At 43.7% G+C, this 26,364-nt stretch overlaps 1 protein-coding gene across 1 annotated transcript; it reads right to left on the bottom strand.

Annotated features, from left to right (window-relative positions):
- Window positions 1–622: 622 nt before the first annotated feature.
- Window positions 623–19,154, bottom strand: CISD2 (CDGSH iron sulfur domain 2). The gene is made up of 3 exons (XM_048846942.2): window positions 18,947–19,154; window positions 3,220–3,434; window positions 623–1,026 (listed from the first exon to the last, which is right to left on the bottom strand). Exons 1-3 carry the CDS (start codon window positions 19,047–19,049, stop codon window positions 937–939), a joined length of 408 nt encoding a protein of 135 aa, XP_048702899.1. The 5' UTR covers window positions 19,050–19,154; the 3' UTR covers window positions 623–936.
- Between the last annotated feature and the right edge of the window lie 7,210 nt (window positions 19,155–26,364).

Below are 26,364 nucleotides of genomic sequence, written 5' to 3'. Positions count from 1 at the left end.
TCAGCAGATCCTACTCCATCCAAGGAGCTGGGACTTTTGTATTGGGTAAAAGTGCATCATCTTGAGTATAAGAATTATCTGCAAGGGGCAAACTCCTGTCCTTGCTTCACAACTGCTGAAGTCTAAGTTTAGAGCCCTGAAATAAGGGTGCACTGTAAGTATTGCTGCCTAACCTCAACAGTGACTTAATTTGAAGACAGTCTAGGATTACTGCACAGACCAACTGATGTGGGCATCTGTACTCCCTCCCGCCATCGGAATACAGACAACCTATGTTACTATAATGTTGGCTATTAATTTTCTTTTTCCATACTCTTTGGAACAATTTTTTGTTCCTCTGATATGGCTCCATCTTACAATATATTTTGTGCAGAAGGTCAGGGTGGAAGGACTGGTATGGTAAAAGGAAGTTAGTCATTTACACATAAATTAGGCCAAATCCTCAGCTGGTGTGAATTAAAATAGTTCAATTGAAGTGGTGGAGCTGTTACACCAGCTGAAGATCAGACCCACTAAGTAGGACAAAAACAGGATTTTTTTTTCCCCTGAAAAGCAGTCTTCGGTCGTTCTTAACAGCATCTCAGCCTCTAATAAAAGCAATGGAAAGATACACATCTGGCCATTTAAGAGTAGTATGGCTTTTATTACATCACGTTCATCCTGAAAAGATTAAGTTGTAAGATTGGGAGTGGTCACTGTTCAGATAAAAAGGCTTATTTACAAAGATGTTTACTTTACAGTTTTACATAAGACATGATTCTTCAGAACATACAAAGTATCAAATCACAGACCTAGGTTTAGCACTTGCCTATAACTATAGGTTAAACCAAAAGGAAATCTACAGCAACCATTAGACGTACATAATACATTGTGTCCTGCAACTACGAGTGTATAAATGACTTCACATCAGTCATGATTTAATGAATTAGAGATTCTCTATACTTCTTTCTTCTTGAGTATTAGTGGACCCACATTATCGCCTGTCAATTCATTGTGTTTGTTGTGAGAGCCATCACAGACAGGGAACTGGAAAAGACAAGAATGATTAGTGTATTTACTATACAGCAAGCAACTAAGACAAGTGGTGGTCGTTTGTGTAGAGGATAATCCATATAGTTGGAGTGAGATCAAGACCCCACCAACGCAAACATCAACAAAAAAGTCTATAGGTCAGAAATGCTCAGAGTATAACTTAAGAAGCAAATGCAACACCTCATCCCTTAAATTAGAGCTGTTGCCACTCCTTCCCTAAAGCGAAAGGATAAGGGACAATGTGACCCAGCTGCAGAAATGATTGATAAATAAGTAGCAATTAATCTTAATTTCTCAGATAAGATAGGGATACAAGAGGAGACAGGGATACAAGTTTATGATTATTGTATATTTAATAGATGAATGAAAAGTCCTTTCACTTCCAGCCAGTTGACAAGGTAGCTCTCAGTACTAAAGTCTGGGCAGCTTTAGACTAGATACCTTTTTTCTGCACAGAAGTATACGTACGCATTTAAATGTGCCAAAGACAGCATGTTGCATCAGGGTGGAGCTTAAGAGCATTTTACAAAGAAAACATTTTTTTTTTAAGTTTCCTCCTATTGTTCTTTTCCAACATCCAAGCAATCCCTATCATCCATCAGGTATATCACACTGGTCAGTCAGAAGACCACTGCTGCTGAAGAATTAAACTCCGTACAATAGCCTAAAACATTACAAAGAGTTGTTTGTTTGTTTTTTAAACACATTCTCCATGACAAAATAGCCCACTGGAGGAGCAGCTAAAACCAGAGGCACCCAATGTACTTTAAGGTTCATAGAATCATAGAATATAAGGGTTGGAAGGGACCCCAGAAGGTCATCTAGTCCAACCCCCTGCTCGAAGCAGGACCAATTCCCAGTTAAATCATCCCAGCCAGGGCTTTGTCAAGCCTGACCTTAAAAACCTCTAAGGAAGGAGATTCTACCACCTCCCTAGGTAACGCATTCCAGTGTTTCACCACCCTCTTAGTGAAAAAGTTTTTCCTAATATCCAATCTAAACCTCCCCCACTGCAACTTGAGACCATTACTCCTCGTTCTGTCCTCTGCTACCATTGAGAACAGTCTAGAGCCATCCTCTTTGGAACCCCCTTTCAGGTAGTTGAAAGCAGCTATCAAATCCCCCCTCATTCTTCTCTTCTGCAGGCTAAACAATCCCAGCTCCCTCAGCCTCTCCTCATAACTCATGTGTTCCAGACCCCTAATCATTTTTGTTGCCCTTCGCTGGACTCTCTCCAATTTATCCACATCCTTCTTGAAGTGTGGGGCCCAAAACTGGACACAGTACTCCAGATGAGGCCTCACCAATGTCGAATAGAGATCATTCCAGAGTTGGTCAAGTTTTGATGAAACCCCCCTTCTCCCCACTGGAAAATGCTGTTTCTTCTAAACGTTTTGTACAAAAGTATCAGTTTTAACACTTCATTGGGAAGGTTTCACAGGTCTAGATTGAAATAAGGTCAAAATGAGAGAAATCCACTTCTGAATAGACTGCTAGTGAAGGCAGTCACTTGGCCTGTGAGTCCCACGTTAATCGCTTTTAGGGTTAAAAAAATTGAAAGGTCTTGTTTGAGGTGGAACAAAAATTAATTTCTGAACAAAAATGAATTTAAAAATCTGGAAGTTTTTCATGAGATGGAACTGTTTTCTGTCCAGCCCTGGTTTATTCCAGGAATAGAGCAAAATACATAAAGGAAAAAGACAAAATTTACTTTAGTTTTCACCAGACCAGGGGTTCTCAAACTGGGGGTCAGGACCCCTCAGGGGGTTACGTGAGGGATCGTGAGCTGTCAGCCTCTACCCCAAACCCCACTTTACCTCCAGCATTTATAATGGTGTTAAATATATAAAAAAGTATTTTTAATGTATGGGGGGGGGGGTCGCACTTAGAGGCTTACTATGTGAACGGGGTCACTAGTACAAAAGTTTGAGAATCACTGCACCAGACTAAAGGGTGGCCGCTCTACTTATTGTGCGCAGAACAGACAGTCAAGTGGCTTGTAGGTGTCTAAGCTCTCCTGCATATGTAGGTTTAGAGTGGAGAAAAAGAATTACACAACTCTTAGAGAACCCATGAACCTGTCCAGCATCAGGGTGGGAGTAATGTGCTCCAATTCACAGAAAGCAGAACTGGCAATAATAAAAAGTTAACTCCATAGCCCTATACCGTTGCTATAAAGTACCTTACCGTCTTAGAACGCCAACACCTGCAGTAAGCTGCTTTAGTGAGGCACAGATCTTCAATGTTTATTTCATTTACTACTTTGGGATTTTCCTTCTGGATCTTGAGGTTAATCAAGCTATCCTTCTGCTGTTTCCTCCGCAAGAAGAATGGACGAAGAGCCAGATATCCAAGTAGTGCCAGGACACCCAGGAACGGCAATAACCGCAGCCATTCTGAAACTAAAAAACACACTAGACTTATATAGAGCACTAGGATTGTGAACAGCATCAGTTACACTCAAATGGCACAGCAGCAGCTCTTCCTGTTTGATTTAGAATGAGCAGGGAATCGAGGCTAACAGATGGAGGGGACTAGTGAAAATGGAAAATAGAGGAGGAGGACATAGGTTTCTGGAGACAGAACAAAGGGTAAAATCCTGGCTCCATGGAAGTCTAGAGCAAAACTCCCATTGATCTCAATGGGGCCAGGCTCTCACTCGTGGTTTAAGATTGATGCAGTAGAGGAAGGGGAATCAGTGGAGAGATCAAACCATGATTAACACTAAATGAAGGCTCCCTAATGCTTTACCTGCTCCCTCAAATTAGCCTTGGAGCATTTTCTAACAAATATAAGAGGAACTGTTAACAGCATAAAGAAAAGGAGTACTGTGGCACCTTAGAGACTAACAAATTTATTTGAGCATGAGCTTTCGTGAGCTACAGCTCACTTCATCGGATGCATAGAATGGAACATATAGTAAGAAGATATATATACGTACAGAGAACATGAAAAGGTGGAAGTAGCCATACTAACTGTAAGAGGCTAATTAATTAAGATGAGCTATTATCAGCAGGAGAAAAAAACTTTTGTAGTGATAATCAAGATGGCCCATTTAGACAGTTGACAAGAAGGTGTGAGGATACTTAACATGGGGAAATAGATTCAATATGTGTAATGACCCAGCCACTCCCAGTCTCTATTCAAACCCAAGTTAATGGTATCTGATAGTTTTGCATGTTCTGTCATTAGCATATGTGATGGCTATATGAAGTCTTGAGTACCTTCATTCCAGCAGGGAAATTGGCAGAAGAACTGAGTGAATCTTTGTTTAAAATCCAAATCTGCATTAATATTTCAGTAGAGAAGTCTCTTTCCAGTCAGCTTGTCCAGAGTTGAATTGCATCAGAAGGTCTAATCCTGCAAGGTGCTGAGCATCCAATTCTGACTGACCCAGTGGGAGTTGGGTGCCCCGAACCTCAAAAGACTGGGCTCAGAGTATGTATGGCAAGAACCAATGACCTAGTCGGAGAAGCAAGCCTTTCAAGTGTACCTGATTAAAGTAAGTAGTGGTACCTTGTGGACTCAACTACTGTTCCGGGATAATCTGGCATCACCTCACCTATTCTTTCAATTGCCAATAGCAGAAACAATGCATCCTGAAAATAAGGTCTCAAGAACTTTCTTAGGAAGTAAGTGATCCTGTGGTCAGGTTTTGCAGCTAGGAATTATGCCTTAACCATGTTGTGTGCTGACGCAGCAGGTGTTACGCATATGACAAAATGCTGTATGGAAAGCTTTTGTTCCAGAACATGAAGATTTGGAAATCAAACCACCACTTAAAGGATTTTAATACATTTTTTTTAAACTTGTGAAGGTACATTTAGTAAGAATGCAGTTGGCATAAGAAAAGATTCTCTCCTCTGAAAGAATTTTTCAAACAACACATTCAGTAGACCCACTAGCAGAGAAGGTGAGTCTCCTGGCCTCCCCAAATCTGTAAGATCTAGTCAGAGCTCCAGGACAGATAAGATGCACACATGGGAGCACTACAGACCAAAGTAGGGCACTTACAAAACATGTAGCACACTCAATAAGACTAAACACACAGAGAGAAGAGGGGCCTCATCTAAAAATGCCATTAGAATCAAATGGCATTAAATAGATTTTTGAACAGTGATTTGCATCTTAATATAGCACGGAGAACCTCAAGCCAAGCTCAAAGACAGAACACTTAGCTCATCTAGTAGGCATGACTGAGGAACAAAGTCTCAGCCCACTTGGTTACAAACACACAGAGAGGAAACACAGAGAAAAGACCAGTAACAACAGGATAGGAAGCTGTTATTTATTATTTGTATTGTGGTAGCAAAATGTGGAGGGTTTTTAGCTTCACTAGCCAATGACTTCTGCAGTATATAAGGGACCTGGAGGCTTTCCAGAGAATCAAAACAAAATTCATGCCGCCGTCCAAGCTCTCTGGAGGCTTTCATCTGCTTCCTGTTCAGTCTGGAACTGTTCCCTTGATGCTGGAGACATCAGTTCCTCATTGGATTGTGGACCTAGGCTTGGTCCCTCTGGAAGCGATGTAGGGGATGGGGTTGTTTGCGTTGACTGTGAACCGCTCTCCGCTGGTTCACTATGTTGGGGTTTAGGCTCCGGCTGAGCCTCTTGTGTAGGGTTATCGGCTGCTGCCAGTTCAGGATCAGTGGGGCCCTCTGGTGTTGGTTGTTCCGCTGGTTCCAGTTCTGGGACCGACTCTGCCTGGGTCTCTGGGACTGAATCCACTACTGCTGTTGCAGACGTTGGCACGGGGTCCAGTTCCATCACCTCTGACCGGGTCCTGGTAGAAGTTTCCGGAACAGAGCTAGGCGTGACGGCTTGCTTAGCCTGGCTGTGGGTGACCATTCCCATCCTCTTGGCTAGCTTCACATGATTGGCCAAGTCTTCCCCCAACAGCATGGGGATGGGATAATCATCATAGACTGCAAAAGTCCACATTCCTGACCAGCCCTTGTACTGGACAGGCAACTTGGCTGTAGGCAAACTGAAAGAGTTGGACTTGAAGGGTTGAATTGTCACTTGGATCTCTGGGTCCATTAAATTTGGGTCCACTAAGGATAGCCGACACTTGTGCTCTGGTGTCCCTCCATGCGGTGACCTTCTTTCCACCCACACTCAGAGTTTCCCTCCGCTCTGAGGGTATCTGGGAGGTATCTGGGCCTGAGGACCTCTGGTGTGATTCTGGTGAAATGAACTGTAATCTGTTGGGGTTCTTGGGGCAGTTGGCCTTTACATGCCCCAGCTCGTTACATTTAAAACATCGTGTTACATTTAAAACATTAGCTGACGTGTCACTGGGGTGAGGTGGGTTGCTGGAGAACGGTGTGGCGGGACAATAAGGTGTCTGGAGGGTTCCTTGGGGGGTAGTTGGGTCCTTGGGCTGCCCCCGGTGGTAGGGTGTGGTCTGAGGTTGTCCTTTCTGGTATCCGCTCCAACTGTGACCAGTTTTTTTCTTTTCTGCCACCTCCACCCATTTGGCTCCAATCTCCCCCACCTCGATTACAGTTTTGGGCTTCCTATCTAGGACTCATGAGACAAACTATAGCCACAGAACTTCCACAGGGATACCCTTTAATACATCTTGAAAAACTGACATGCAGAGAGAGACCGACTTTCATTTAAAAACAACTTTCTAGCCCCAATGCTTACAAAACACATTTCAAATTTGAGCTCATGCAGTAATGTCTTTCTTAGCCTACAAGCAGCTCCATTGCTTCTGTAGCTACACATAGCTTTCTGAAGCAGATGCAACAAAATTAACAATATTCTGTTCACTGATGCTATTCAGAATTCTGTAGACAACACAAACATAAGAATCAAGCCAATTTCACAGTGCTATTGCTTGGGAAAGCTGAGCATCAGAGGCAATCACTGGAGCTATTTATGAGGGAATCCAAAAAATAGAGGGTGGGAAGGGGGTAGAGTAACAAAGACAAATCTCTGTCCCGCCAAAGAACACAAGAGAAGGGAAGAAGGAAGAGACCAGAGTTTCCTTCTCCGTCTACAATCAGAAAGGGGTGAATCTTCAAACTTATACTTCTGCTAGCCAAAGACCAGTCCAAAAAGTGGAGGCCCTGGGGAGTGTTTAGGAGTAACATGACAGGAATCCCAACTCTCGCCCAAGAAGCTGGGGCATAGGCATCTTACCAGGGTGTTGCCACCCTCTCTATTTTTCCCCTTATCAGTTTCTGGGAAGTAGATGTCCACTCATTTTTTTTTCATACTCACACTTTTTAAGTTCCCTAACAATAACAAGACCCTTTATTAGATGTGAACGGAAAGAGAACCCTGACACTGACAGCCTAACTAAAGTGAATGGCCACAGCGTACATTGAAGCATCCACAGCTAATATTCTGTCCTCTCCCTCTCATTTGGAAAAGAAAAGAAAAAAAGTCAGGTGGAAGGAGTGTGTCAGCCAGAGTGGTTCTTGAGTACAAAAACTAGTGTTCATATTAAAACTGAGCAGTAGAGGTAGCTCTGTTGCCTTTTTTAATTACTTTCTAATATCTGTTTCAAAAACTAAATCACGTATGCACTAGTAGGTGCTCACTTACTACTGTAATTATTATACCACTTTCTAGTCTAACTGGCTACAGAGCAGCTCATCAGTAAGTTAAAACACTAAACGTGTATGAACTATCCACCATTCAGCATGCAACGTGCTATTGCATTTGGATTTGCAGTGACTCCAGGCTCTATGCAAATTCAGAAGTTACTTCCTGAATTATGTTTGCCTCAAAGTTAACTAGCAGGGGCCTTTTCTAACAGATGATTGTACTGCTTCCTGTTTTTAGATTCAGTCAGTCAATGAGTTCTCACTTCCATGCACTCTAAACACAAAAAAACCCTCTAATTTTCAGATTCCCACGAGATAACTCAGCAAGTTAGGTGGGGCAGGGAGAACACAGTCCTGTCAGTGTTGGATCACAGTTTTAAATAATAAATTAAGAAACCCCAAATCCCCTATTAGATCCACATGCAGCTTGTCATCCTACTATGTAAGATGACAAGGTCAGAGATTCACTCAAGTGGTCTGTGGAGGCTACTTCTCAATGTGCCCCTGACTTCTCTATCCCATCCCCTTCACCCCACACACACTTTCACAGCAACTACAGGAGCATATATTCTGAACAGAGGTGGCTCAAACATTTGTAAAAGAGGCTTCATAAGAATGGCCTCTTCCTGTATGGGATGCTACTTAGGTTACCAATAGCCCCCTTAGTATAGAGGTTAGATGGAAAGCCCACAAAAATTGTGCCTGTGGCCCTCCACTGAAAAATTAAAGTATAATCAGTACATAATTCCTACAAGGAATTTGATGCTTATCTTACCTCACTCATGAGCACGTCATTTTGATGTACAGATAAAGGTTGTCTATATATTGTATATATTTATACTGCCAGCATAAAAAACATAATAATCATGACTGTACTGTACATTTCAGCATGACTGTTGTGAAGAAACACACGGGACTGGGGGGAAGAGGCAGCCACGACAAGAAAATAAGAGAGATGGAAACTTTTGAACACTAAGGGTGTGACAACACTAAGATAGGTTTCAGAGTAGCAGCCGTGTTAGTCTGTATTCGCAAAAAGAAAAGGAGTATTTGTGGCACCTTAGAGACTAACAAAGTTACTTGAGCATAAGCTTTCATGAGCTACAGCTCACTTCATCGGATGCATTCAGTGGAAAATACAGTGGGGAGATTTATATACATAGAGAACATGAAACAATGGGTGTTACCATACAGACTGTAACAAGAGTGATCACTTAAGGTGAGCTATTACCAGCAGGAGAGCTGGGGGAGGGAGGGGGGGGGAGGAGGGAACTTTTTGTAGTGATAATCAAGGTGGGCCATTTCCAGCAGTTGACAAGAACCTCTGAAGAACAGTGGCGGGTGGGGGAGAGGGATAAACATGGGGAAATAGTTTTACTTTGTGTAATGACCCATCCACTCCCAGTCTCTATTCAAGCCTAAGTTAATTGTATCCAGTTTGCAAATTAAGTCCAATTCAGCAGTCTCTCATTGGAGTCTGTTTCTGAAGTTTTTTTTGTTGCAGTATTGCCATTTTTAGGTCTGTAATCGAGTGACCAGAGAGATTGAAGTGTTCTCCAACTGGTTTTTGAATGTTATAATTCTTGACGTCTGATTTGTGTCCATTTATTCTTTTACGTAGAGACTGTCCAGTTTGGCCAATGTACATGGCAGAGGGACATTGGTGGCACATGATGGCATATATCACATTGGTAGATGTGCAGGTGAACGAGCCTCTGATAGTGTGGGTGATTTGATTAGGCCCTATGATGGTGTCCCCTGAATAGATATGTGGACACAGTTGGCAACGGGCTTTGTTGCAAAGATAGGTTCCTGGGTTAGTGGTTCTGTTGTGTGGTTGCTGGTGAGTATTTGCTTCAGGTTGCGGGGCTGTCTGTAGGCAAGGACTGACTGGCCTCTCTCCCAAGATTTGTGAGAGTGAAGGGTCATCCCTCAGGATAGGTTGTAGTTCCTTGAAGATGTGCTGGAGAGGTTTTAGTTGGGGGCTGAAGGTGATGGCTAGTGGCGTTCTGTTATTTTCTTTGTTGGGCCTGTCCTGTAGTAGGTGACTTCTGGGTACTCTTCTGGCTCTGTCAATCTGTTTCTTCACTTCAGCAGGTGGGTATTGTAGTTGTAAGAATACTTGATACCAATGTGATATATGCCATCATGTGCCAGCAATGCCCCTCTGCCATGTACACTGGTCAAACTGGACAGTCTCTACGTAAAAGAATAAATGGACACAAATCAGACATCAAGAATTATAACATTCAAAAACCAGTCGGAGAACACTTCAATCTCTCTGGTCACTCGATTACAGACCTGAAAGTGGCAATTCTTCAATAAAAAAACTTCAAAAACAGACTCCAATGAGAGACTGCTGAATTGGACTTAATTTGCAAACCGGATACAATTAACTTAGGCTTGAATAAAGACTGGGAGTGGATGGGTCATTACACAAAGTAAAACTATTTCCCCATGTTTATCCCTCTCCCCCACCCGCCACTGTTCTTCAGAGGTTCTTGTCAACTGCTGGAAATGGCCCACCTTGATTATCTCTACAAAAGGTTTCCCCCCCCCCCCCCCCCCCGCTCCTGCTGCTAATAGCTCACTTTAAGTGATCACTCTGGTTACAGTGTGTATGGTAACACCCATTGTTTCATGTTCTCTATGTATATAAATCTCCCCCCTGTATTTTCAACTGAATGCATCCGACGAAGTGAGCTGTAGCTCACGAAAGCTTATGCTCAAATAAATTGGTTAGTCGCTAAGGTGCCACAAGTACTCCTTTTCTTTTTAACACTAAGATCATGTCTGAAACCCAATGCCAAATACTGTTCCCTTCCTCCCTGCTAACCCTTGATGCTTGTACTTTCGGGGTAAATTCTGGTTCTGTATATTGCATTGATTATAGTTTGTCCCTGTCAACACAAGCAGTCAGAGAGAGGCCATGACTGACCTCAGATCTCAAAAAATGGTTCAGTTTCTAGGGTAGAGGGGGCTCAGGATTTTTATCAGCCTAAAATACAAAGCTGTATGTAGGATGCTGCTCTCCACCATGTATTTTCCCCCTCATTTCTCTGTGATTGATAAGGCAAGAACTTTAAGACTCTCAGGGTCAGTTTTTCCTAATTAAACTTAGGGATGCAAAAGAAGAAAAGTTCTAATAACGAAATATTATTTTACTGCCCACCCTGACTCTGGGGTCAGGCCTGCTTTTGCTTGAGACTACAAGATCGACACTCAAACAAATGCGTGCTTAGTGAGTATGGTGCTTAGCACAGCACCCTGATCCTTGATTGATGGCCAAGCAGATGCTCACTCAGTACAAATAATATCTTTAAATACCATAATTTAAGGTCACTCAATTCCCTTCTTTCACAACCAGGAAACAAACTAAATCAAAGTTTGTAAATTTTCATTTGTGGTTGCCAAAGAACATTCATTCTCTTTAATTTATAGTAGTAAATATTAGTAATAAATAAAATTTTGACTCTATGCTTCTGTGCTGTATAGTAATCTTTCACTGGCCACAATTCAATTGATAGTTCTATAAATATCTCCTTCCTTGTCTTGAATTTGAGTTGTTACTCTGTGAATACTTTTGAGTTAGACTGCATAATATTCAAGGCAGTGATCTTGTCTACAAATGTTTTGTAAAATGATAAACACACCTACAACAATTATCTAAATGTTGGGATGATTTGATTATTGTAGTACCTACAATGCTAACAACTAACCACTAGCGCCTACTAGCTACCAATGCTAGCCATTTCCCAGACATTCAAGATGGGACAAACCCTTCTCCTAGGTGCTCATGACATAAGCACAGAGAAAAGTAGGTAGATTAGGGACAGGAGAACAACAAACGGACTGTAATACAATACAAAGAGTAGCAAATGTCCTAGAAAATGCTTGTATATTTAATCTGCTTTATACAAAACATGGTTGTATTAGTATACAGTAATCTTTTAGTTCTTAATCAGTAACTTATTGAATTACAGCTGCCACAGTGCTTAGAGCAAGCACCGTGCAGAACATAAATTCTACAAACCAGGAAACAATAACTATTCTGGTTTGCTGTTGGATTGTAAAGTGGTACAACTTCCTAGTGCAGACAAGTCCTTAGTCTCCAATTGCAGTCCTTCAGGGGGAAAAATTCAACAAAAGAAGAGATATTTCAAGAAGTAACCAGATGGCTGTTTCACACTTCAAATGGTTAGTTTTTCGAGAGTTAGGGAAACACTTTGAAGGTATCTTTAAATGAGCTCTAGTCAAAGAGCAGCGTCTGCTAAAAATGAAGTGAAAATTCCTGCTGATTACTAAGTTCAAGAGCAGTTTTGGCACCATATAACCACTGATTTGGCTGTATTCTTGTTGAGCAGCTTGTTGGAAGAAGCAGGCAAACATGTCCCATCATTAAATGATTCCATAAAGCAATGTAGTAGAGTGTGTTGCTGTATAAATTTAGTACTTCAAAACTGATTATTCAACATGCCCACATTACAGCTGCTGCTTGAAAAACTTAAGGTTCCTGCCATTTGATCTGGGCGGGCAGACCCTTTTGCCCATGTGCAGTGCCACTGAAGTGAATGTAACTCTACAAGGGTAAAAGGATCGGTCAGCACAGATCAGAGCCAAAGACTTAAAAGCATGTCAGAAAACCAAGTAAATATGCTGTATTAATGTAGCTTTCTAAGGTCTAATTTTTATGTGCTCAGTTTCATATTCAATATGCAACCATCTCCATTTACCAGGCTGAGTTTTGTTTTGTGCTGAATTCCACATATGCATGCCCACAACTCCCTGGAGCGCTGAACAGAAGAACCTCAGAGTTATGATCACCAGAGTTATGAACTGACCAGTCAACCACACACCTCATTTGAAACTGGAAGTACACAATCAGGCAGAAGCAGAGAGGAAAAAATATTAGCAAGTGCAGTACTATGTTAAATGTAACTACTAAAAAAAAAAAAGGGAAAGCAGCATTTTTCTTCTGCATAGTAAAGTTTCAAAACTGTATTAAATCAATGTTCAGTTGTAAATTTTTGAAAGAACCACCAAAACATTTTGTTCAGAGTTATAAACATTTCAGAGTTACAAACAACCTCCATTCCCGAGATGTTCATAACTGAGGTTCTACTGTACCCGTATGTTCTATCAATCATTCAGATAGCTTTAATTTTCTTTAAAGCATCTAATTTACAAAAGCATTTTGTAACATACTAAAGGTGTCCTCTCTCCCCGAGAGAGTAGGGTCTAAATGCAATGCTCTGGTGAGGAGCCCAGTGCTCTCTTCCCTCCCAGGTATCCTATTTAGATGCTCTCTTCATAGGCCCTGCTGTTTGCTTTATTATTTATTATTAATTATTATTCTTATTATTAAACCAAACAAGACTTAAGATTTTTGACTTATAAAAATTTTGAAAGATAACTCAAAAGGGTCTTTTTAATTTTTTTAAAAAGATGTAAAGCAAAAGTTTAAACATTTTCCAACCTTCATTGTTTTTAAAAAAGAAACCCTCTTTCTTTCTGAAAGTTTCAATCAGTGTTCTTGGGGGCCTGGATCAAAGTCCTCCAACATTTCAGTGGAGGGGGCCTTTAGACCTTCGCGTAGTCAGTTTGAGAGGAGCATTAAAATACCCTTTCTGTAAGTCACCAAACTGTCCTGTTCTCACAAGAGCTGAGGCACCCCATTAGAATGTAGAGATGACAGGCAAAACCCTCCACTGCCCACTCCCATTAGAGCCCTTTCCATGGAAAAGCAAAATTCAGGTGGTGGTCATTTGTCACCCCTTCCAAACTCCCTCCTCCTAGGGAGAAGATGTGACAAAATGAGAATGTTCTTAATGTTTTGTCTAAATACTGTATGTGTGCCTTAGTTTCCCCTATGCATTTCTTAAGTATCTATGGGGTAAAATAAGGGGGTGTAATTGTTGCAAAGCCCTAAAGGGCCAGTGTAATGGTGTCTGCACAAACAGTGGCCAACACGCTGTCCCCTGGCAACTAATGGCCTGGGCCCCTTCTCTGCAAAGGTGCCAACTTAAGCTGTTGAAAAACAAAAAAAATCAGGTGGCCTCCTGGCCCAGATAAAAGACAAGAGGAGGGGCGAAAAAGTTTCAGTTTAAAGCTCGCTTAAAAAAATGAAGGAAGGGCCAGAGGGGGCTCTGGGCTCCCTGCCCCACAAAATGGATCTAACTAAGGGGTCCTGGTCTCTGTACCTACAAGCTCTGTTTTAAACCATGTTCCTGTCATCTAATAAACCTTCTGTTTTACTGGCTGACTAAAAGTCACGTCTAAATGCAAAGTTGGCAGGGGCACGGCCCTCTGGTTTCCCCAGGAGCCCCGCCTGTGTGAACTCACTATAAAAAGTGCACAGTTTAAAAACAAACAAACAAACAAAAACCCTAAATGCTCAAAGGTCAAACCCAAAAAGGTCAAAGCTGTGTAAGCTTCTTGCCCTAAAAACAGTCTGCTCACAAAAAAAGGCTCCCCCAAAGTCCTAACTGGCTTAGTCTAAAGTAGTTCCACAGCATTGCCTAGTAACTCCGTAACAGAAGCATAAAGGCAGCTTTTTTTCTCCTCTCCCCTTCTCTAGTAAGCGGGTACAACCTTACCATACTCAGTTTAAAAAACCTGATAGACAGCAAATAAAACTGCTAAGTTACTAAAATAATTGCTAAATATTTGTAAAGGTTTATATGAAGTTTGATATAAGTGGGAACTGAATTCCCTAATCTTTTCCAGAAGGTATCACAGCTCCGGCATTTACTGCTGGCACTGTCCTTAAAGAAGAGCTTACATGGAGGTGAACGTCATTTCAGTTTAAATTATCAATATCACAGAAGCCTATACATACCACAAAGGGGCGAATCAGCAGAACTCTGCCATTTCAGCACCAATGTTGCTGCCATGGCAAGGTTCTATGGTGAAGTGCAAAGCATTTTGTCACTACCACAAATCTACAAAACTCCTATGAATAGAATTGCAAATTACAAAGTGTGATAGACCCAGGCCAGTTGGGTACAGCAGAGTAGTAGAAGACAGATATACTGGCCACTGGATTAACAGTTTTCTGTTCCCTGACTGATCAGAGCAGGGGCTGCTCCAGGCTAATGAGAACACCTGACTCCAATTAACCTGCAAAGAGTCAGGTGAGGCCATTAAGCTAATGTGACCACCTGACTCTAATTAAGGCCCCTCGGATACTATAAAAGGGCTCACCCCAGGCAGGTAGAGGAGAGCAAATATGGCTGAAGGGCTGGTTAACAAAGACATCCTCAAGTAATTGGTAAGGGAGAATCAGGAGAGCTGTAGGGAAGTGGCCTGGGGAAATGTAGCAACTCTGGTAGTGAAAGGTTGGCTGCCAACAGCTGCTACCATTAGGGTCCCTGGGCTGGAACCCGGAGTAGAGGGTGGGCCTAGGTTCCCCTCAACCTACCACTACAGAAACACCTCCTGGGAGGAGAAAACAGGCCCCTGTCAGGACAGGAGGCTACATTGTTTTGGCATGATGCTGTAGGAGCAACAGAGACTGTGGGAGCTCTCTCACTGATAACCTTGCTGGCTTATGATGAAAAGGGCTCAGTAGACTGTATCCCTGGCCCTAGAGAGAGAGAAGGGCTATGTGGAGGGTTGCAGTGAGCCTCTGAAACTAGCATAAACCTCCTGGCAGCGTGGGACCCACGGGGACAAGGTTGGAGCTCTGCCACAAAAGCTAGTGTAAATCTTTGAAGACTAGTAGGCTTGCAAATGTAAGAGGCTTAGTTCAACCATAAGACGCTACCCAGAAAACTCTGCTCAAATGTCCTTTATCACAATTCAGTCAATCTGTAGCGTGCATGCTCTCAAGCAAACAGGTGGTGGTGGTGAGAGATTCAGCATCTTTAACCTAGAATACTTTCATGTCTTTTCATCTCTGATGGTATCCAACATTGGGGTCACAAGCAAAGTCATACTACCAATCATGTGCTGTTATGTCAAGCTGCTGCTAAGAAAAAAGGGGCTGTGAGCCAAGAGCATATTATTTCAAGGAGGATGCTCTTGAAAAAGACATTGTTTACTGTGTGCCATAAGACTGAAACACTTCAACCTTGCACGCATAGCATTCTTGGCTGTTTTTCTCAATTTAGTGCTATTAACATGATGTATACATTACATCGTAGAGAAAAGACATTTAAGTGTGACCATGGACATCAGCCTATTAAATACTGCAGAAATGAATCCTGTGTCCAGATTTGGAATGTTAGCCGTGTAGCTATGTATTTCTGACTACATTTTGTATCTGCATCCATAGTTTCACTATGCTTGATTGTTCAAGTGTTCATTAAATCATTAAGTACCAGAGCTAGTGAATGTAGGACTTCTGGAATTTTTCAGCTAAAAAACTGTCCCAAATTCCTACAGCAATCACACAGCAGTTTCCATTCTAATCCCCTCTTCTACCTATGTTCATTGCTTTCTGAAACATTCACCTTTGGGACTGAAATGTCACATGATTAGCCCCTCCCAGAAGTGGTGATTTATTTTATTCTAAGTTTAAACAAAATCCTTTCAGCTAATTGATTTGAGAGTAAATAGCTCTGCTCCCCACCTCACTCTTAAATGTTTTGATTACCTTTTTCAGAATAACTCATATGACTGAAGCTTCAAAGTTGGTATGCTAACTAGCCTGAGTGACCAGTAAGTACTTTGCTAAGTTTTTAAAAGCTCGTGTTTAATAGTTATAATGTTTGAAACTGCAGGATTGAGCATTAAAAGTAGTGTATTCCATTATGCTGTCAGTTGTGCACTTCGATAGATGTGATGTGTATGAATATACAGGTAGATTTCATACCTCCTCAGTTACATAAATGTATGAAGAGGCTAGGGCCATGTCTATACTAGTGAGTTTACAGCAGCACAGCTCTATCCATGCAGCTGTGCCACTGTAAGATCGCTCGTGTAGCCGCTCTATCCTGATGGGAGAGAGGTCTCCCATCGACATAATTAAACCGTCTCCAATGAGTGGTGGTAGCTATGTCAGTAGGAGAGTGTCTCTCTTGGACATAGCGCTTCCACACCAGCGCTTCTGTCCGTGTAAATTATGTCCCTCAAAGGGGTGTTGTTGTTTTTTCACACTCCTGAGCAACATAAATTATACTGACAAATATGCTAGTGTAGACATCCTAAATCCAAGAAGTTTTAAAAAAAAAAAACCCTAGAGAATTAAATTTTAAAACATCATTCTTATGTTAATGCAATATTACAGTTGCCCGATCAAGCACTGAAGTCAGGAAATATCAAATGTTACGATTATATAGGACCTGATCCAACTCTTACTGAAACTGTGGAGACTTTCCATCAACTTTTATGGGAATTGAATCCAGCCCATCATTTCGGTACAGAATGATTACCAATGTCAGTCAAACAAGAGAACTTTGAGGAGAAGCATAGAGCTCAGTAGGGTCCAGCCTGGCACAGACAGCCAGAGATATTATGGGATACTAAGTAAACACACAGTGTAAACGTGCTGGAAAATAGTACTTAAGCCTAGTTGTAGATAAACTGTTTTCCAACACTCATGAAGATGGTACAGCTTGCTGATGCAGTATGGACAAATTAGTCTGACTGCATCTTAAAGGACCTTTTACCCTGCCAGAACAGTTTAATTTTTTTTATGTCTCCAAATAAACCGTGCTAGCTAAAACAATATGATACTTGAGGTCCTAAACCCACTACAACTGAGTCTAGAAACTAGGTTCAAATAGTTCTAATTTGTAACATAGTTGGGATCTTAATGGGACACAAACCTGAAAAAAATACCAATTCTGTTGGAAACCATAACTGTAGTAAGTACAGAGAACACGGACAAAGTTAGGAGGGGAAAAAATCTCTTTTCAGTTAGTTCACTTCGTGCAATTGGCAGCACTTTGTATGGTTATTTTCCCTATTTCCCTTATGTAGTCTATTTTTTCCCTTGCTAAGGAGACACTTATTTTAAAAAAAGTCACCATGTGAGCAGAAAATCCTTTCTATAACATTTTAGAGAAATACTTTAAATAGTATGTAACTTTTTTTTTTAAAGGGCGCTCTGTCAAACAGTTGTTCTTAAGAAATCAAGGTGGTGGGGTTTTTTTGTTCGGCAACTGGGTTAGGCTAGTTACAAAACAAAGTTAACCAGGTCCCCTAACTTGGCTGTAACCGAACTACAGATGGGGAGCCTTAAAAAAAGCGTGATATTAATTTAGTCTAAGGCTCATGGTAAGGGGTAATGAGAATCGGTCAAAATGGAAAGGGGCCTCAGTGAAAATGAAAATCAGGCACAAAGTATGTTAGTTGATATTTCTAAAGTAGGTTCAGTTTAACACTGGTTTAAGAATCTTTGTTGGTAATTATGGAACAGATAAAAACTTGTTAAGCCTGTTTGACTTTTTTTTAACCTAATGTGGATTTGTTTTTTAGGTTAAAAGTACAAGTCTTATACTTACCAATTACAACATGGTTAATTAGTCCAGGCTAAGCTGTGATTACAATTTGAACTGAGGGAGAGCTACTAAAGTGATGTGTAAGATTTCAAAGTATGGTTACAGTTAGGAAAGACCTGTAAAACATCCATCCCCTTCTTATTCAAAACAGCTGCTCCCTGCAGGTCTTCAAGTCATGTCTCATGATAAAACTTGCTTTCTGTCCTATGAGCTAGGCACAGCCCATATAGCTATAGAGAAGCAAGCTGGAGAGTCTATTCCGGCCACAGACATAATCAGATTTATTACCCATTTTCAGACTGCAAAATCTTGTTGCTGGAAGCATAAAGAACACCACTCGATCCAGGGAAGAGACTGCAGCGCTGGGCTGGCCTGGCAGTCAACAGTGTCATTCTTAAGACTGGTAGGAACAACTCTCACTAGATCTGGGGGAAGTAACATTTTGCAAGAGTAAATATTTTACCCCTGGCGGTTATTTTATTTTAGCCACAGACTTGCTTCTCTGTCTGCCACGGTGAAGCACACAAGGCAGAAGTGCAGTCATCCCCTTAGGCAGAGGGAAACTAAGGCACACAAGGGCAAACTTTCACCCACCAGCAGGAGACCAGCAACTCTCCTGCCAGTTATGTTAGCTGGTTCACTTCCTCCTTCCTGACACCCATCGGGGCAAGAAAGGGGAGCTCCGGGCAGGGGAGGTGTGGGAGGGGAAAGCAATGGGATGGGGAGGGAGGGCTGGGGAATTGGCTGGGGAGCTGGGAAGGGAAGAGGTGGGGGACGCCGGGGAAGGGGGAATAGGATGAGGCAGGAAGGGGAAGGAATGGGCTGGGGGGGGAGGGAATAGGGGAAGGCCAGGGCCGGAGGGAGGCTGGATCCTGGCGGGGCTAGCAGAGGGGGGCCAGCCCGCGGTACCTGTCAGCCTGACGAAGCCGCTGATGCTCTCGGGCAAGGGCAGGCGCTTGAGGTAGGCAGGCAGCTGCACTTTGATGATGCGAGCCAAGCTTTCCAGCGGCATGGCGACGTGGGGGGATGGGCGCTACGCGGCGGCCTCCCCGCCCTCCCCTTGTCATGCCACAACGGTGCCCTTCCTCCAAGGAGGGGGGAATGGGGGGTGTCCGCTACTGAGCATGTGCGGACGGCGCGGGCCGCCGCCGGCGGGCTGGAGGCTAGTGCGCGTGCGCACTGGGCAAGTGACGCGCCTGCCCTTAGCGCTGAGGGCGGCGCGTGCTTCTCTTGCTCCAGCGTGCCGGGGGCTCGGGCTGGCGGCGGGCCTGGGGCTTGGCTCTGAGCCCCGCGAGCTCTAGGCTCCTGCGGTGACGTAGCGGGCGTTAAGCGCACGAGCGAGGTTGTGCCCGCGAGCTACTCGCCTGCGTACAGCGGGGCATCCCGGGGAGCGTTTGCAGCAGGACTGCGGCCCGACGTGGGGCCGGGATGGGCGCGGGTGTGAGCTCCCCGAGCGCCGCCCCGGGGAAGGCCTCGCAGAGGGCAGCGGGCTCCCGCCGTGTGACGGGGCGGGAGGCGCTCAAGGAGGGCAGAAATGCCACCCCACTTTCCCAAATCACGGGACTGGATTAGCACAATTGTGCAGAATATTGCAGGGGGCTTAAGCATAGGCAAAGGTCTGGAAGGTGCGTGAGGTAGATTCCGTTAGTAAAGTGGGGTTAAAATGCAAAAAGGCAAAAGTAGAAAGGGAATAGGCAAGGCGAGATAATACTATTTTATAAAATAATATGAAACTGGTGAAAGAAAAGACATAGTTAAGGGCAGTGATAGAGTAATATAAAAACCCGAATGTAAGGAGAAAAATGGAATTAAGACAAACCAGCCATCACCGTGATCTCGCTGCTTCTAGATTGTTTGGCTCAACAGGTAGCAATCAACGGCTGGATGTCTAGTTGGCAGTCGGTATCCAGCGGAGTGCCCCAGGGATCAGTCCTGGGGTTAGTTTTGTTCAACACCTTCATTAATGATCTGGATGTGAAAAAACACTCCTGAGCGCTGCACGTTTCAGTGCTGTAATGTGGCAGTGCTGGGAGCTGTGCTCCTTGTGGAGGTGGGGTTTTGCTCTTTTCTTTAAGAGCCCAGTGCTGTTCCGTGACTACACAAGCCACATTAAAGCCCTGTCGCACCAGCACTTTAACATTGCCAGTGTAGACAAGCCATTAGCCTATTCAAGTTAAACCCTAGGCACCTTCTTGCAATTTAACTTGATTAGATTAGCAGGTACTAAAGTACAACCTGTCTTGTCTTGACTAGGGTTTAACTAGGGCTAATATCTAACATCACAGCTTTAAATCCTATTCAAGATAAACCTTTAGATCACTTTGAAATTCTTTCAGGTTTCATCCGAGAGTCATTTTCACCTTTAATCTTCAGAGTGTCTATTTCCAATGACAAGTGACCATCAAACAATATTTTAAAATAACCCATAAGATAGAGCTAAAGCAGACTAAAAGCAGAGCCAAGCATGCTTTTAAACAGGACAGCCTGTGTTAAGCAAGCAAAACCTATTTTGTTTGTATCCTTTGGGGTCCTGTTACTGTCCTTCCTAAGCTCCCATCTTTGGCCACCATTAACACCTTCCACCACATCACCATCATTTTTTTTTTCAGGTGATTAGTTTATTCCTGTGCTCTGAGTGTATCCTTGAGTTCATTACCTGACCTGAAGCTCTCACTTTGACTATGGCTAGATCCTAAAATGATTCCTTTGCTTTTGGATAAGATCCTGTTATGCAGATAATGAAAGAGCTAAAGGCTAGAACAGTTTGAAAAAGGTTAAAAATCAGATTTGTTGTGGTATAACCTTCCTACTGCAACTTTTTGATGAAGGAACTTTCTCGGGGCCTACACTTGCAGCTTCAAATCAAGCAAAACACTCAAACTGAAGTCAGTACTGGGTTGTCATGCTGTATCTTTACTCTCCTTTCTGCTCCCCCTCACCCCCATTCTTCGCTCTATCTCTTCTTGATGCTGACTGTGATCAACGGAGAGCACTGCTAACGTTTCTCTGAAACTCCTGCGTCCTGTTGTACTGTGCATTCTACTCACTGCAGAGATATTAGACATACTGCACTTTTTGCTTCTCACCTGTCTGTATACACATCATATACACAAATTTGTGTTGAGTGGTTTTGTTATTTTAAAGCATGGAGTCATGCACTTATGGAAAAATGTATAAAGAAAATAAAGTCTGAGTGGGATTCTATATTCAGTTGGAAGGTGAGGGATTGTCTTTGGAATGAAGTAGTGAACTCATAGAATATCAGGGTTGGAAGGGACCTCAGGAGGTCATCTAGTCCAACCCCCTGCTCAAAGCAGGACCAATCCCCAATTTTTGCCCTGATCCCTAAATGGCCCCCTCAAGGATTGAACTCACAACCCTGGGTTTAGCAGGCCAATGCTCAAACCACTTCCCTCCCCCCCCCCAACTGGGACTCAGGATATCTGGGTTTGGTCCCCAGGTCTGCCAAAGACTTCCTGTGTGACTTTAGGGGGGAAGATTTAGGCTCAGAGCCTGGCGTAAGTGAATGGGGCTCCATGCAGGAGTCTACCTGCATGGAGCTCTTTGTAGGATCATGGTATTAAGGCTTGCCTACAAAGAAAAATTTACCAGTAGAATTATACAGCTGTAGTTATACTGGTATAACTTCCCGTGTGAATGCTTTTCAAGAATTATTAGCCCTGGTCTACACTATGGGGTTAGGTCGAATTTAGCCATGTTAGGTCAATTTTAAAATGAATGTGTCTGCACAACCAATCCTGTCAACCTAAAGGGCTCTTAAAATCGACTTCTGTACTCCTCTCCGGCAAGGGGAGTAGCGCTAAAATCAACGTTGCTGGGTCAAATTTGGGGTAGTGCAGACACAATTCGATGGTATTGGCCTCTGGGATGTATCCCAGAGTGCTCCAATATGACCGCTCTGGACAGCACTTTGAACTCCGATGTACTAGCCAGGTACACAGTAAAAGCCCTGGGAAATTTTGAATTTCATTTCCTGTTTGGTCAGCGTGGTGAGCTCAGCAGCACAGGTGACCATGCAGTCCCCCCAGAATTGCAAACAAGCTCCAACATGGACTGAAAGGGAGACACTGGATCTGATTGCTGGATGGGGAGAAGAATCTGTGCAGGCCGAACTCCGATCGAAAAGAAGAAATGCTAATATATATATGCATGCCAAAATCACACAGGATATGGTGGAGAGGGGCTACAACAGGGACACACAGCAGTGCCACGTGAAAGTTAAGGAGCTCAGGCAAGCCTACCAAAAGACAAAGGAGGCAAACGGTTGCTCCGGGTCAGAACCCCATACATGCTGCTTCTATGATCAGCTGCATGGCATTCTTGGGGGGACCCTACCGCTGTCCATGGACACCTGCAAGGGGGGAGTCTCACGCAACAGGGAAGAGGATTTTGTGGAGGAGGAGAATGTGTAGCAGGCAAGCAGTGAATCCATTCTTCCAGCAGCCAGAACCTTTTCGTCACCCTGGAGCCAGAGAAGGCAACTCCCAAGGCGGGATCCCTAACCCTGAAGCTGGAGAAGGCAACTCTGGTGAGTGCACATTTGTAACTACAGTACAGGGTTTAAAAGCAGTAGTGTTTGATTTGCCCTGAATTGGGATGAGTTCACGACCAGTACAGCTACTGGAAAAGTCCGTTAACGTGTCAGGATGGAGCGGGAATCCTCCAGGGACATCTCCATGAAGCTCTCCTGGAGGTACTCTGAAAGCCTTTGCAGAAGGTTTCTGGGGAGGGCTGCCACAGTAGGACACTTTACTAAGCTAAGCCAGTGGCAAGTAGTCTGGAATCATTGCAGCACAAAGCATGGCAGCGAATGGTCCTGGGTTTTGGTCACATTCAAGCAACATTTGGTCTTTATCTTTCTGTGTTAGCCTCAGGAGAATATCATTCATGGCCACCTGGTTGAAATAGGGGAATTTTTGTCAGGGAACAGTAAAAGGACCCTATTCATGCTGGGTTGTTTGCTGTTGGCTAAAAGGGATCATCCCGGAGAATAGCCACGCGGTGGGGGGAGGGGTGAAGGGAGAATAGCCGTGCAGTGGGGTGGGGGGAGGTGTGTACTGAAAACCGCAGCCCCCCCTTTTTAAATGTGAAACCCAGCCGGCATTGCTTGCTATGGGAAAGGATGGCACTGCAGTTTGAAACCATTCCCACATGTTATGAAGGTGGAAGAAGCCAACCCCGCGTACCAAAAGGCTTATCATGGCTGCTAGGAAACCAAATTCTGTTGCCCAGCCGTGTGTGATGTGTCACCATACCGGCAGGCACTCAGTGTAAAAGGCAAAATGTGACCTTGTACCTAAAGCACATGTGCTGTCTCTTGTGCTTGATTCACTGTGAAAGAGTCTCCTTTTTGTTCTCAGAAACGTATCATAAATTTTACTCTCCTTTTTATTCCCCCCCCCCCGGTGGAAATGTTTCTATGCTCCCCCTATCATCTCTGTCCCTGAGGTTATCGCAGATTAGAAGGCAAAAAAAACACACTTGCAATAACATGTTTTCCGAGCTCATGCAGTCCTCCCGCACTGATAGGGCACAGCTTAATGCATGAAGGCATTTAGTGGCAGAGGCCAGGAAAGCATTAAGTGAGCACAAAGAGCAGAGGCAGGAGGCGATGCTGAGGCTAATCGGGGAGCAAACGGACATGATGAAGCATCTGCTGGAGGAAATGCAGGAAAGCCAACAAGAGCACAGACCCCTGCTGCATCCATTGTATAACCACCTGCCCTCCTCCCTAAGTTCCATATCCTCCTCACCCAGATGCCCAAGAACGCAGTGGGGGAGGTTTTGGACACCCAGCCACTCCACTCCAGAGGATGGTCCAAGCAGCAGAAGGCTGTCATTCAAACATTTTGGATTGGTAGTGTGGCCGCAATACGCAATGTGGCCTTGTCATTCCCTCCTCCCACACCCCACCCCACCTGGGCTACCTTTTTTTTTTAATAAAGAAAGAATGCATGGTTTCAAAACAATAGTTACTTTATTTCCTTTGCCAGCTGTGATTGAAGGGGGGAGGGTGGTTGGCTTACAGGGAATTAAAATCAACAAAGGGGGCAGGTTTGCAGCAAGGAGAAACATACACAGCTGTCACACCGTAGCCTGGCCAGTCATGAAACTGGTTTTCAAAGCTTCTCTCATGCGCAGCACGCCTAGCTGTGCTCTTCTGATCACCCTGGTGTCTGGCTGCTCAAAATCGGCCGCCAGGCGATTTTCCTCAACCTCCCACCCTGCCATAAACATCTCCCCCTTACTCTCACAGATATCATGGAGCACACAGCAAGCAGCAATAACAATGGGAATGTTGATTGTGCTGAGGTATAACCTCGTCAGCAAACAGCACCAGCAAGCTTTTAAACATCCAAAGGCACATTCTACCACCATTCTGCACTTGCTCTGCCTATAGTTGAACTGCTCCTTACAGGCTGCCTGTGTACAGCTTCATGAGCCTTGGGAGCAAGGGGTAGGCTGGGTCCCGAAGGATAACTATAGGCATTTCGACATCCCCAACGGTAATTTTCTGGTCTGGGAAGTAAGTCCCTTCTTGCAACTGCTCAAACTGCCCTGGGTTCCTAAAGATGCAAGCGTCATGCACCTTTCCTGGACATCCCACATTGATGTCGATGAAACATCCCTTGTGATCCACCAGTGCTTGCAGCACCATTGAGAAGTACCCCTTGCAGTTTATATACTGGCTGACAAGGTGGCCCGGTGCCAAGATAGGGATATGTGTTCCAGCTATTGCCCCACCACAGTTAGGGAACCCCGTTGCAGCAAAGCCATCCAATATGACCTGCACATTTCCCAGAGTCACTACCCTTGATAGCAGAACGTCAGTGATTTCATTGGCTACTTGGATCACAGCAGTCCACACAGTAGACTTGCCCACTCCAAATTGATTCCTGACTGACCGGAAGCAGTCAGGTGTTGCAAGGGCTATCACCACTCGCTTCCACAGGGCTATCACCACTCGCTTCTCAACTGTCAGGGCAGCTCTCATCTTGGTATTCTAGTGCTTCAGGGTGGGGGAAAGCAACTCACAAAATTCAAGGAAAGTGGCCTTTCACAGTGGCTGCGAAACTTTTGCATGTGTATCATCGCATTCCCGCAACACTATGCAGTCCCACCAGTCTCTGCTTGTTTGCTGGGCCCAGAATCTGTGTTCCACTGTATCAACCAGCCCCACTGCCGCCATGATGTCCCAATTGCCACAGCTCGTGCTTTCAGGAATGTCTGTGTCTATGTCCTCATCACAATCGTCCTCATGCTGGCATCTCTTAGCCCAGTTCTGCACATACTCAGGATAATGCGTGAGGTGTTTACAATGCTCACAACAGCAGTGGTGAGCTGAGCGGGCTCCATGCTTGCCGTGATATGGCGTCTGCACGGGTAACCCAGGAAAAAAGGCTTGAAACGATTGTCTGCCGTTGCTTTCACAGAGGGAGGAAGGGGCGACTGACAGCATGTACCCAAAACCACCCTCGTCAATGTTTTTGTCCCATCAGGCATTGGGAGCTTAACCCAGAATTCCAATGGGCGGCAGAGACTGCAGGAACTATGGGATAGCTAGCCACAGTGCACCGCTCTGTAAGTCGATGTTAGCCATAGTATTGAGGACACACTTCACCGACTTAATGTGCTTAGTGGGGACATACACAATTGACTGTATAAAATCGATTTCTAAAAATCAACTTATATAAAATCGACCTAATTTCATAGTGTAGACATACCCTTTGAGTGCTTCTTTCTGGGTTAGATTATACTGCTTTCAAGGTGACATAAACTAAACCAGAAAGAGGCACTCTTATTCTGGAATTAGAGCATCCACACAGGAAATGATACCAGTATAACTATAGCTGTATAATTATACCAGAATAATTACGCTGGTAAATTTCCCCATGTAGACAAACCCTTAATCTGTTTATCTCAGTTTCCAATCTTCTGCTTGTATGTTTTAACTCTTTTTGCTATCTTTTGTCTGTCTTGCCTATGACATTGTAAGATCTTTGGGGCAAAGACTCTTCTTTTACTATGGGTTTGTACACAATGGAGCTCTCATGGTGGATAGGATCTCTAGGTTCTACTGTAGTAGAAATAATAATATGCATATTCCAAATACTTAGCTTAGTAGAACAGAACCAGAATAATCAATACTAAAATATGCATATTGTTGTAAATAGTAATGTCCTTTAATTTACGAACATATGTTATTAGCAGCAGTGTTGTTATTTAGCCCATAACATTTGAGAACGTTCCCTGATAAATTCAGTGTTAGTTCAAGAGACACAGAGTATTTATAACTAAACAAGCTT

This window comes from Caretta caretta, chromosome 4 (genome assembly GCF_965140235.1).
Source record: "Caretta caretta isolate rCarCar2 chromosome 4, rCarCar1.hap1, whole genome shotgun sequence".
Lineage (NCBI taxonomy): Eukaryota > Metazoa > Chordata > Testudines > Cheloniidae > Caretta > Caretta caretta.
This window is presented reverse-complemented; position numbering and strand designations above follow the sequence as displayed.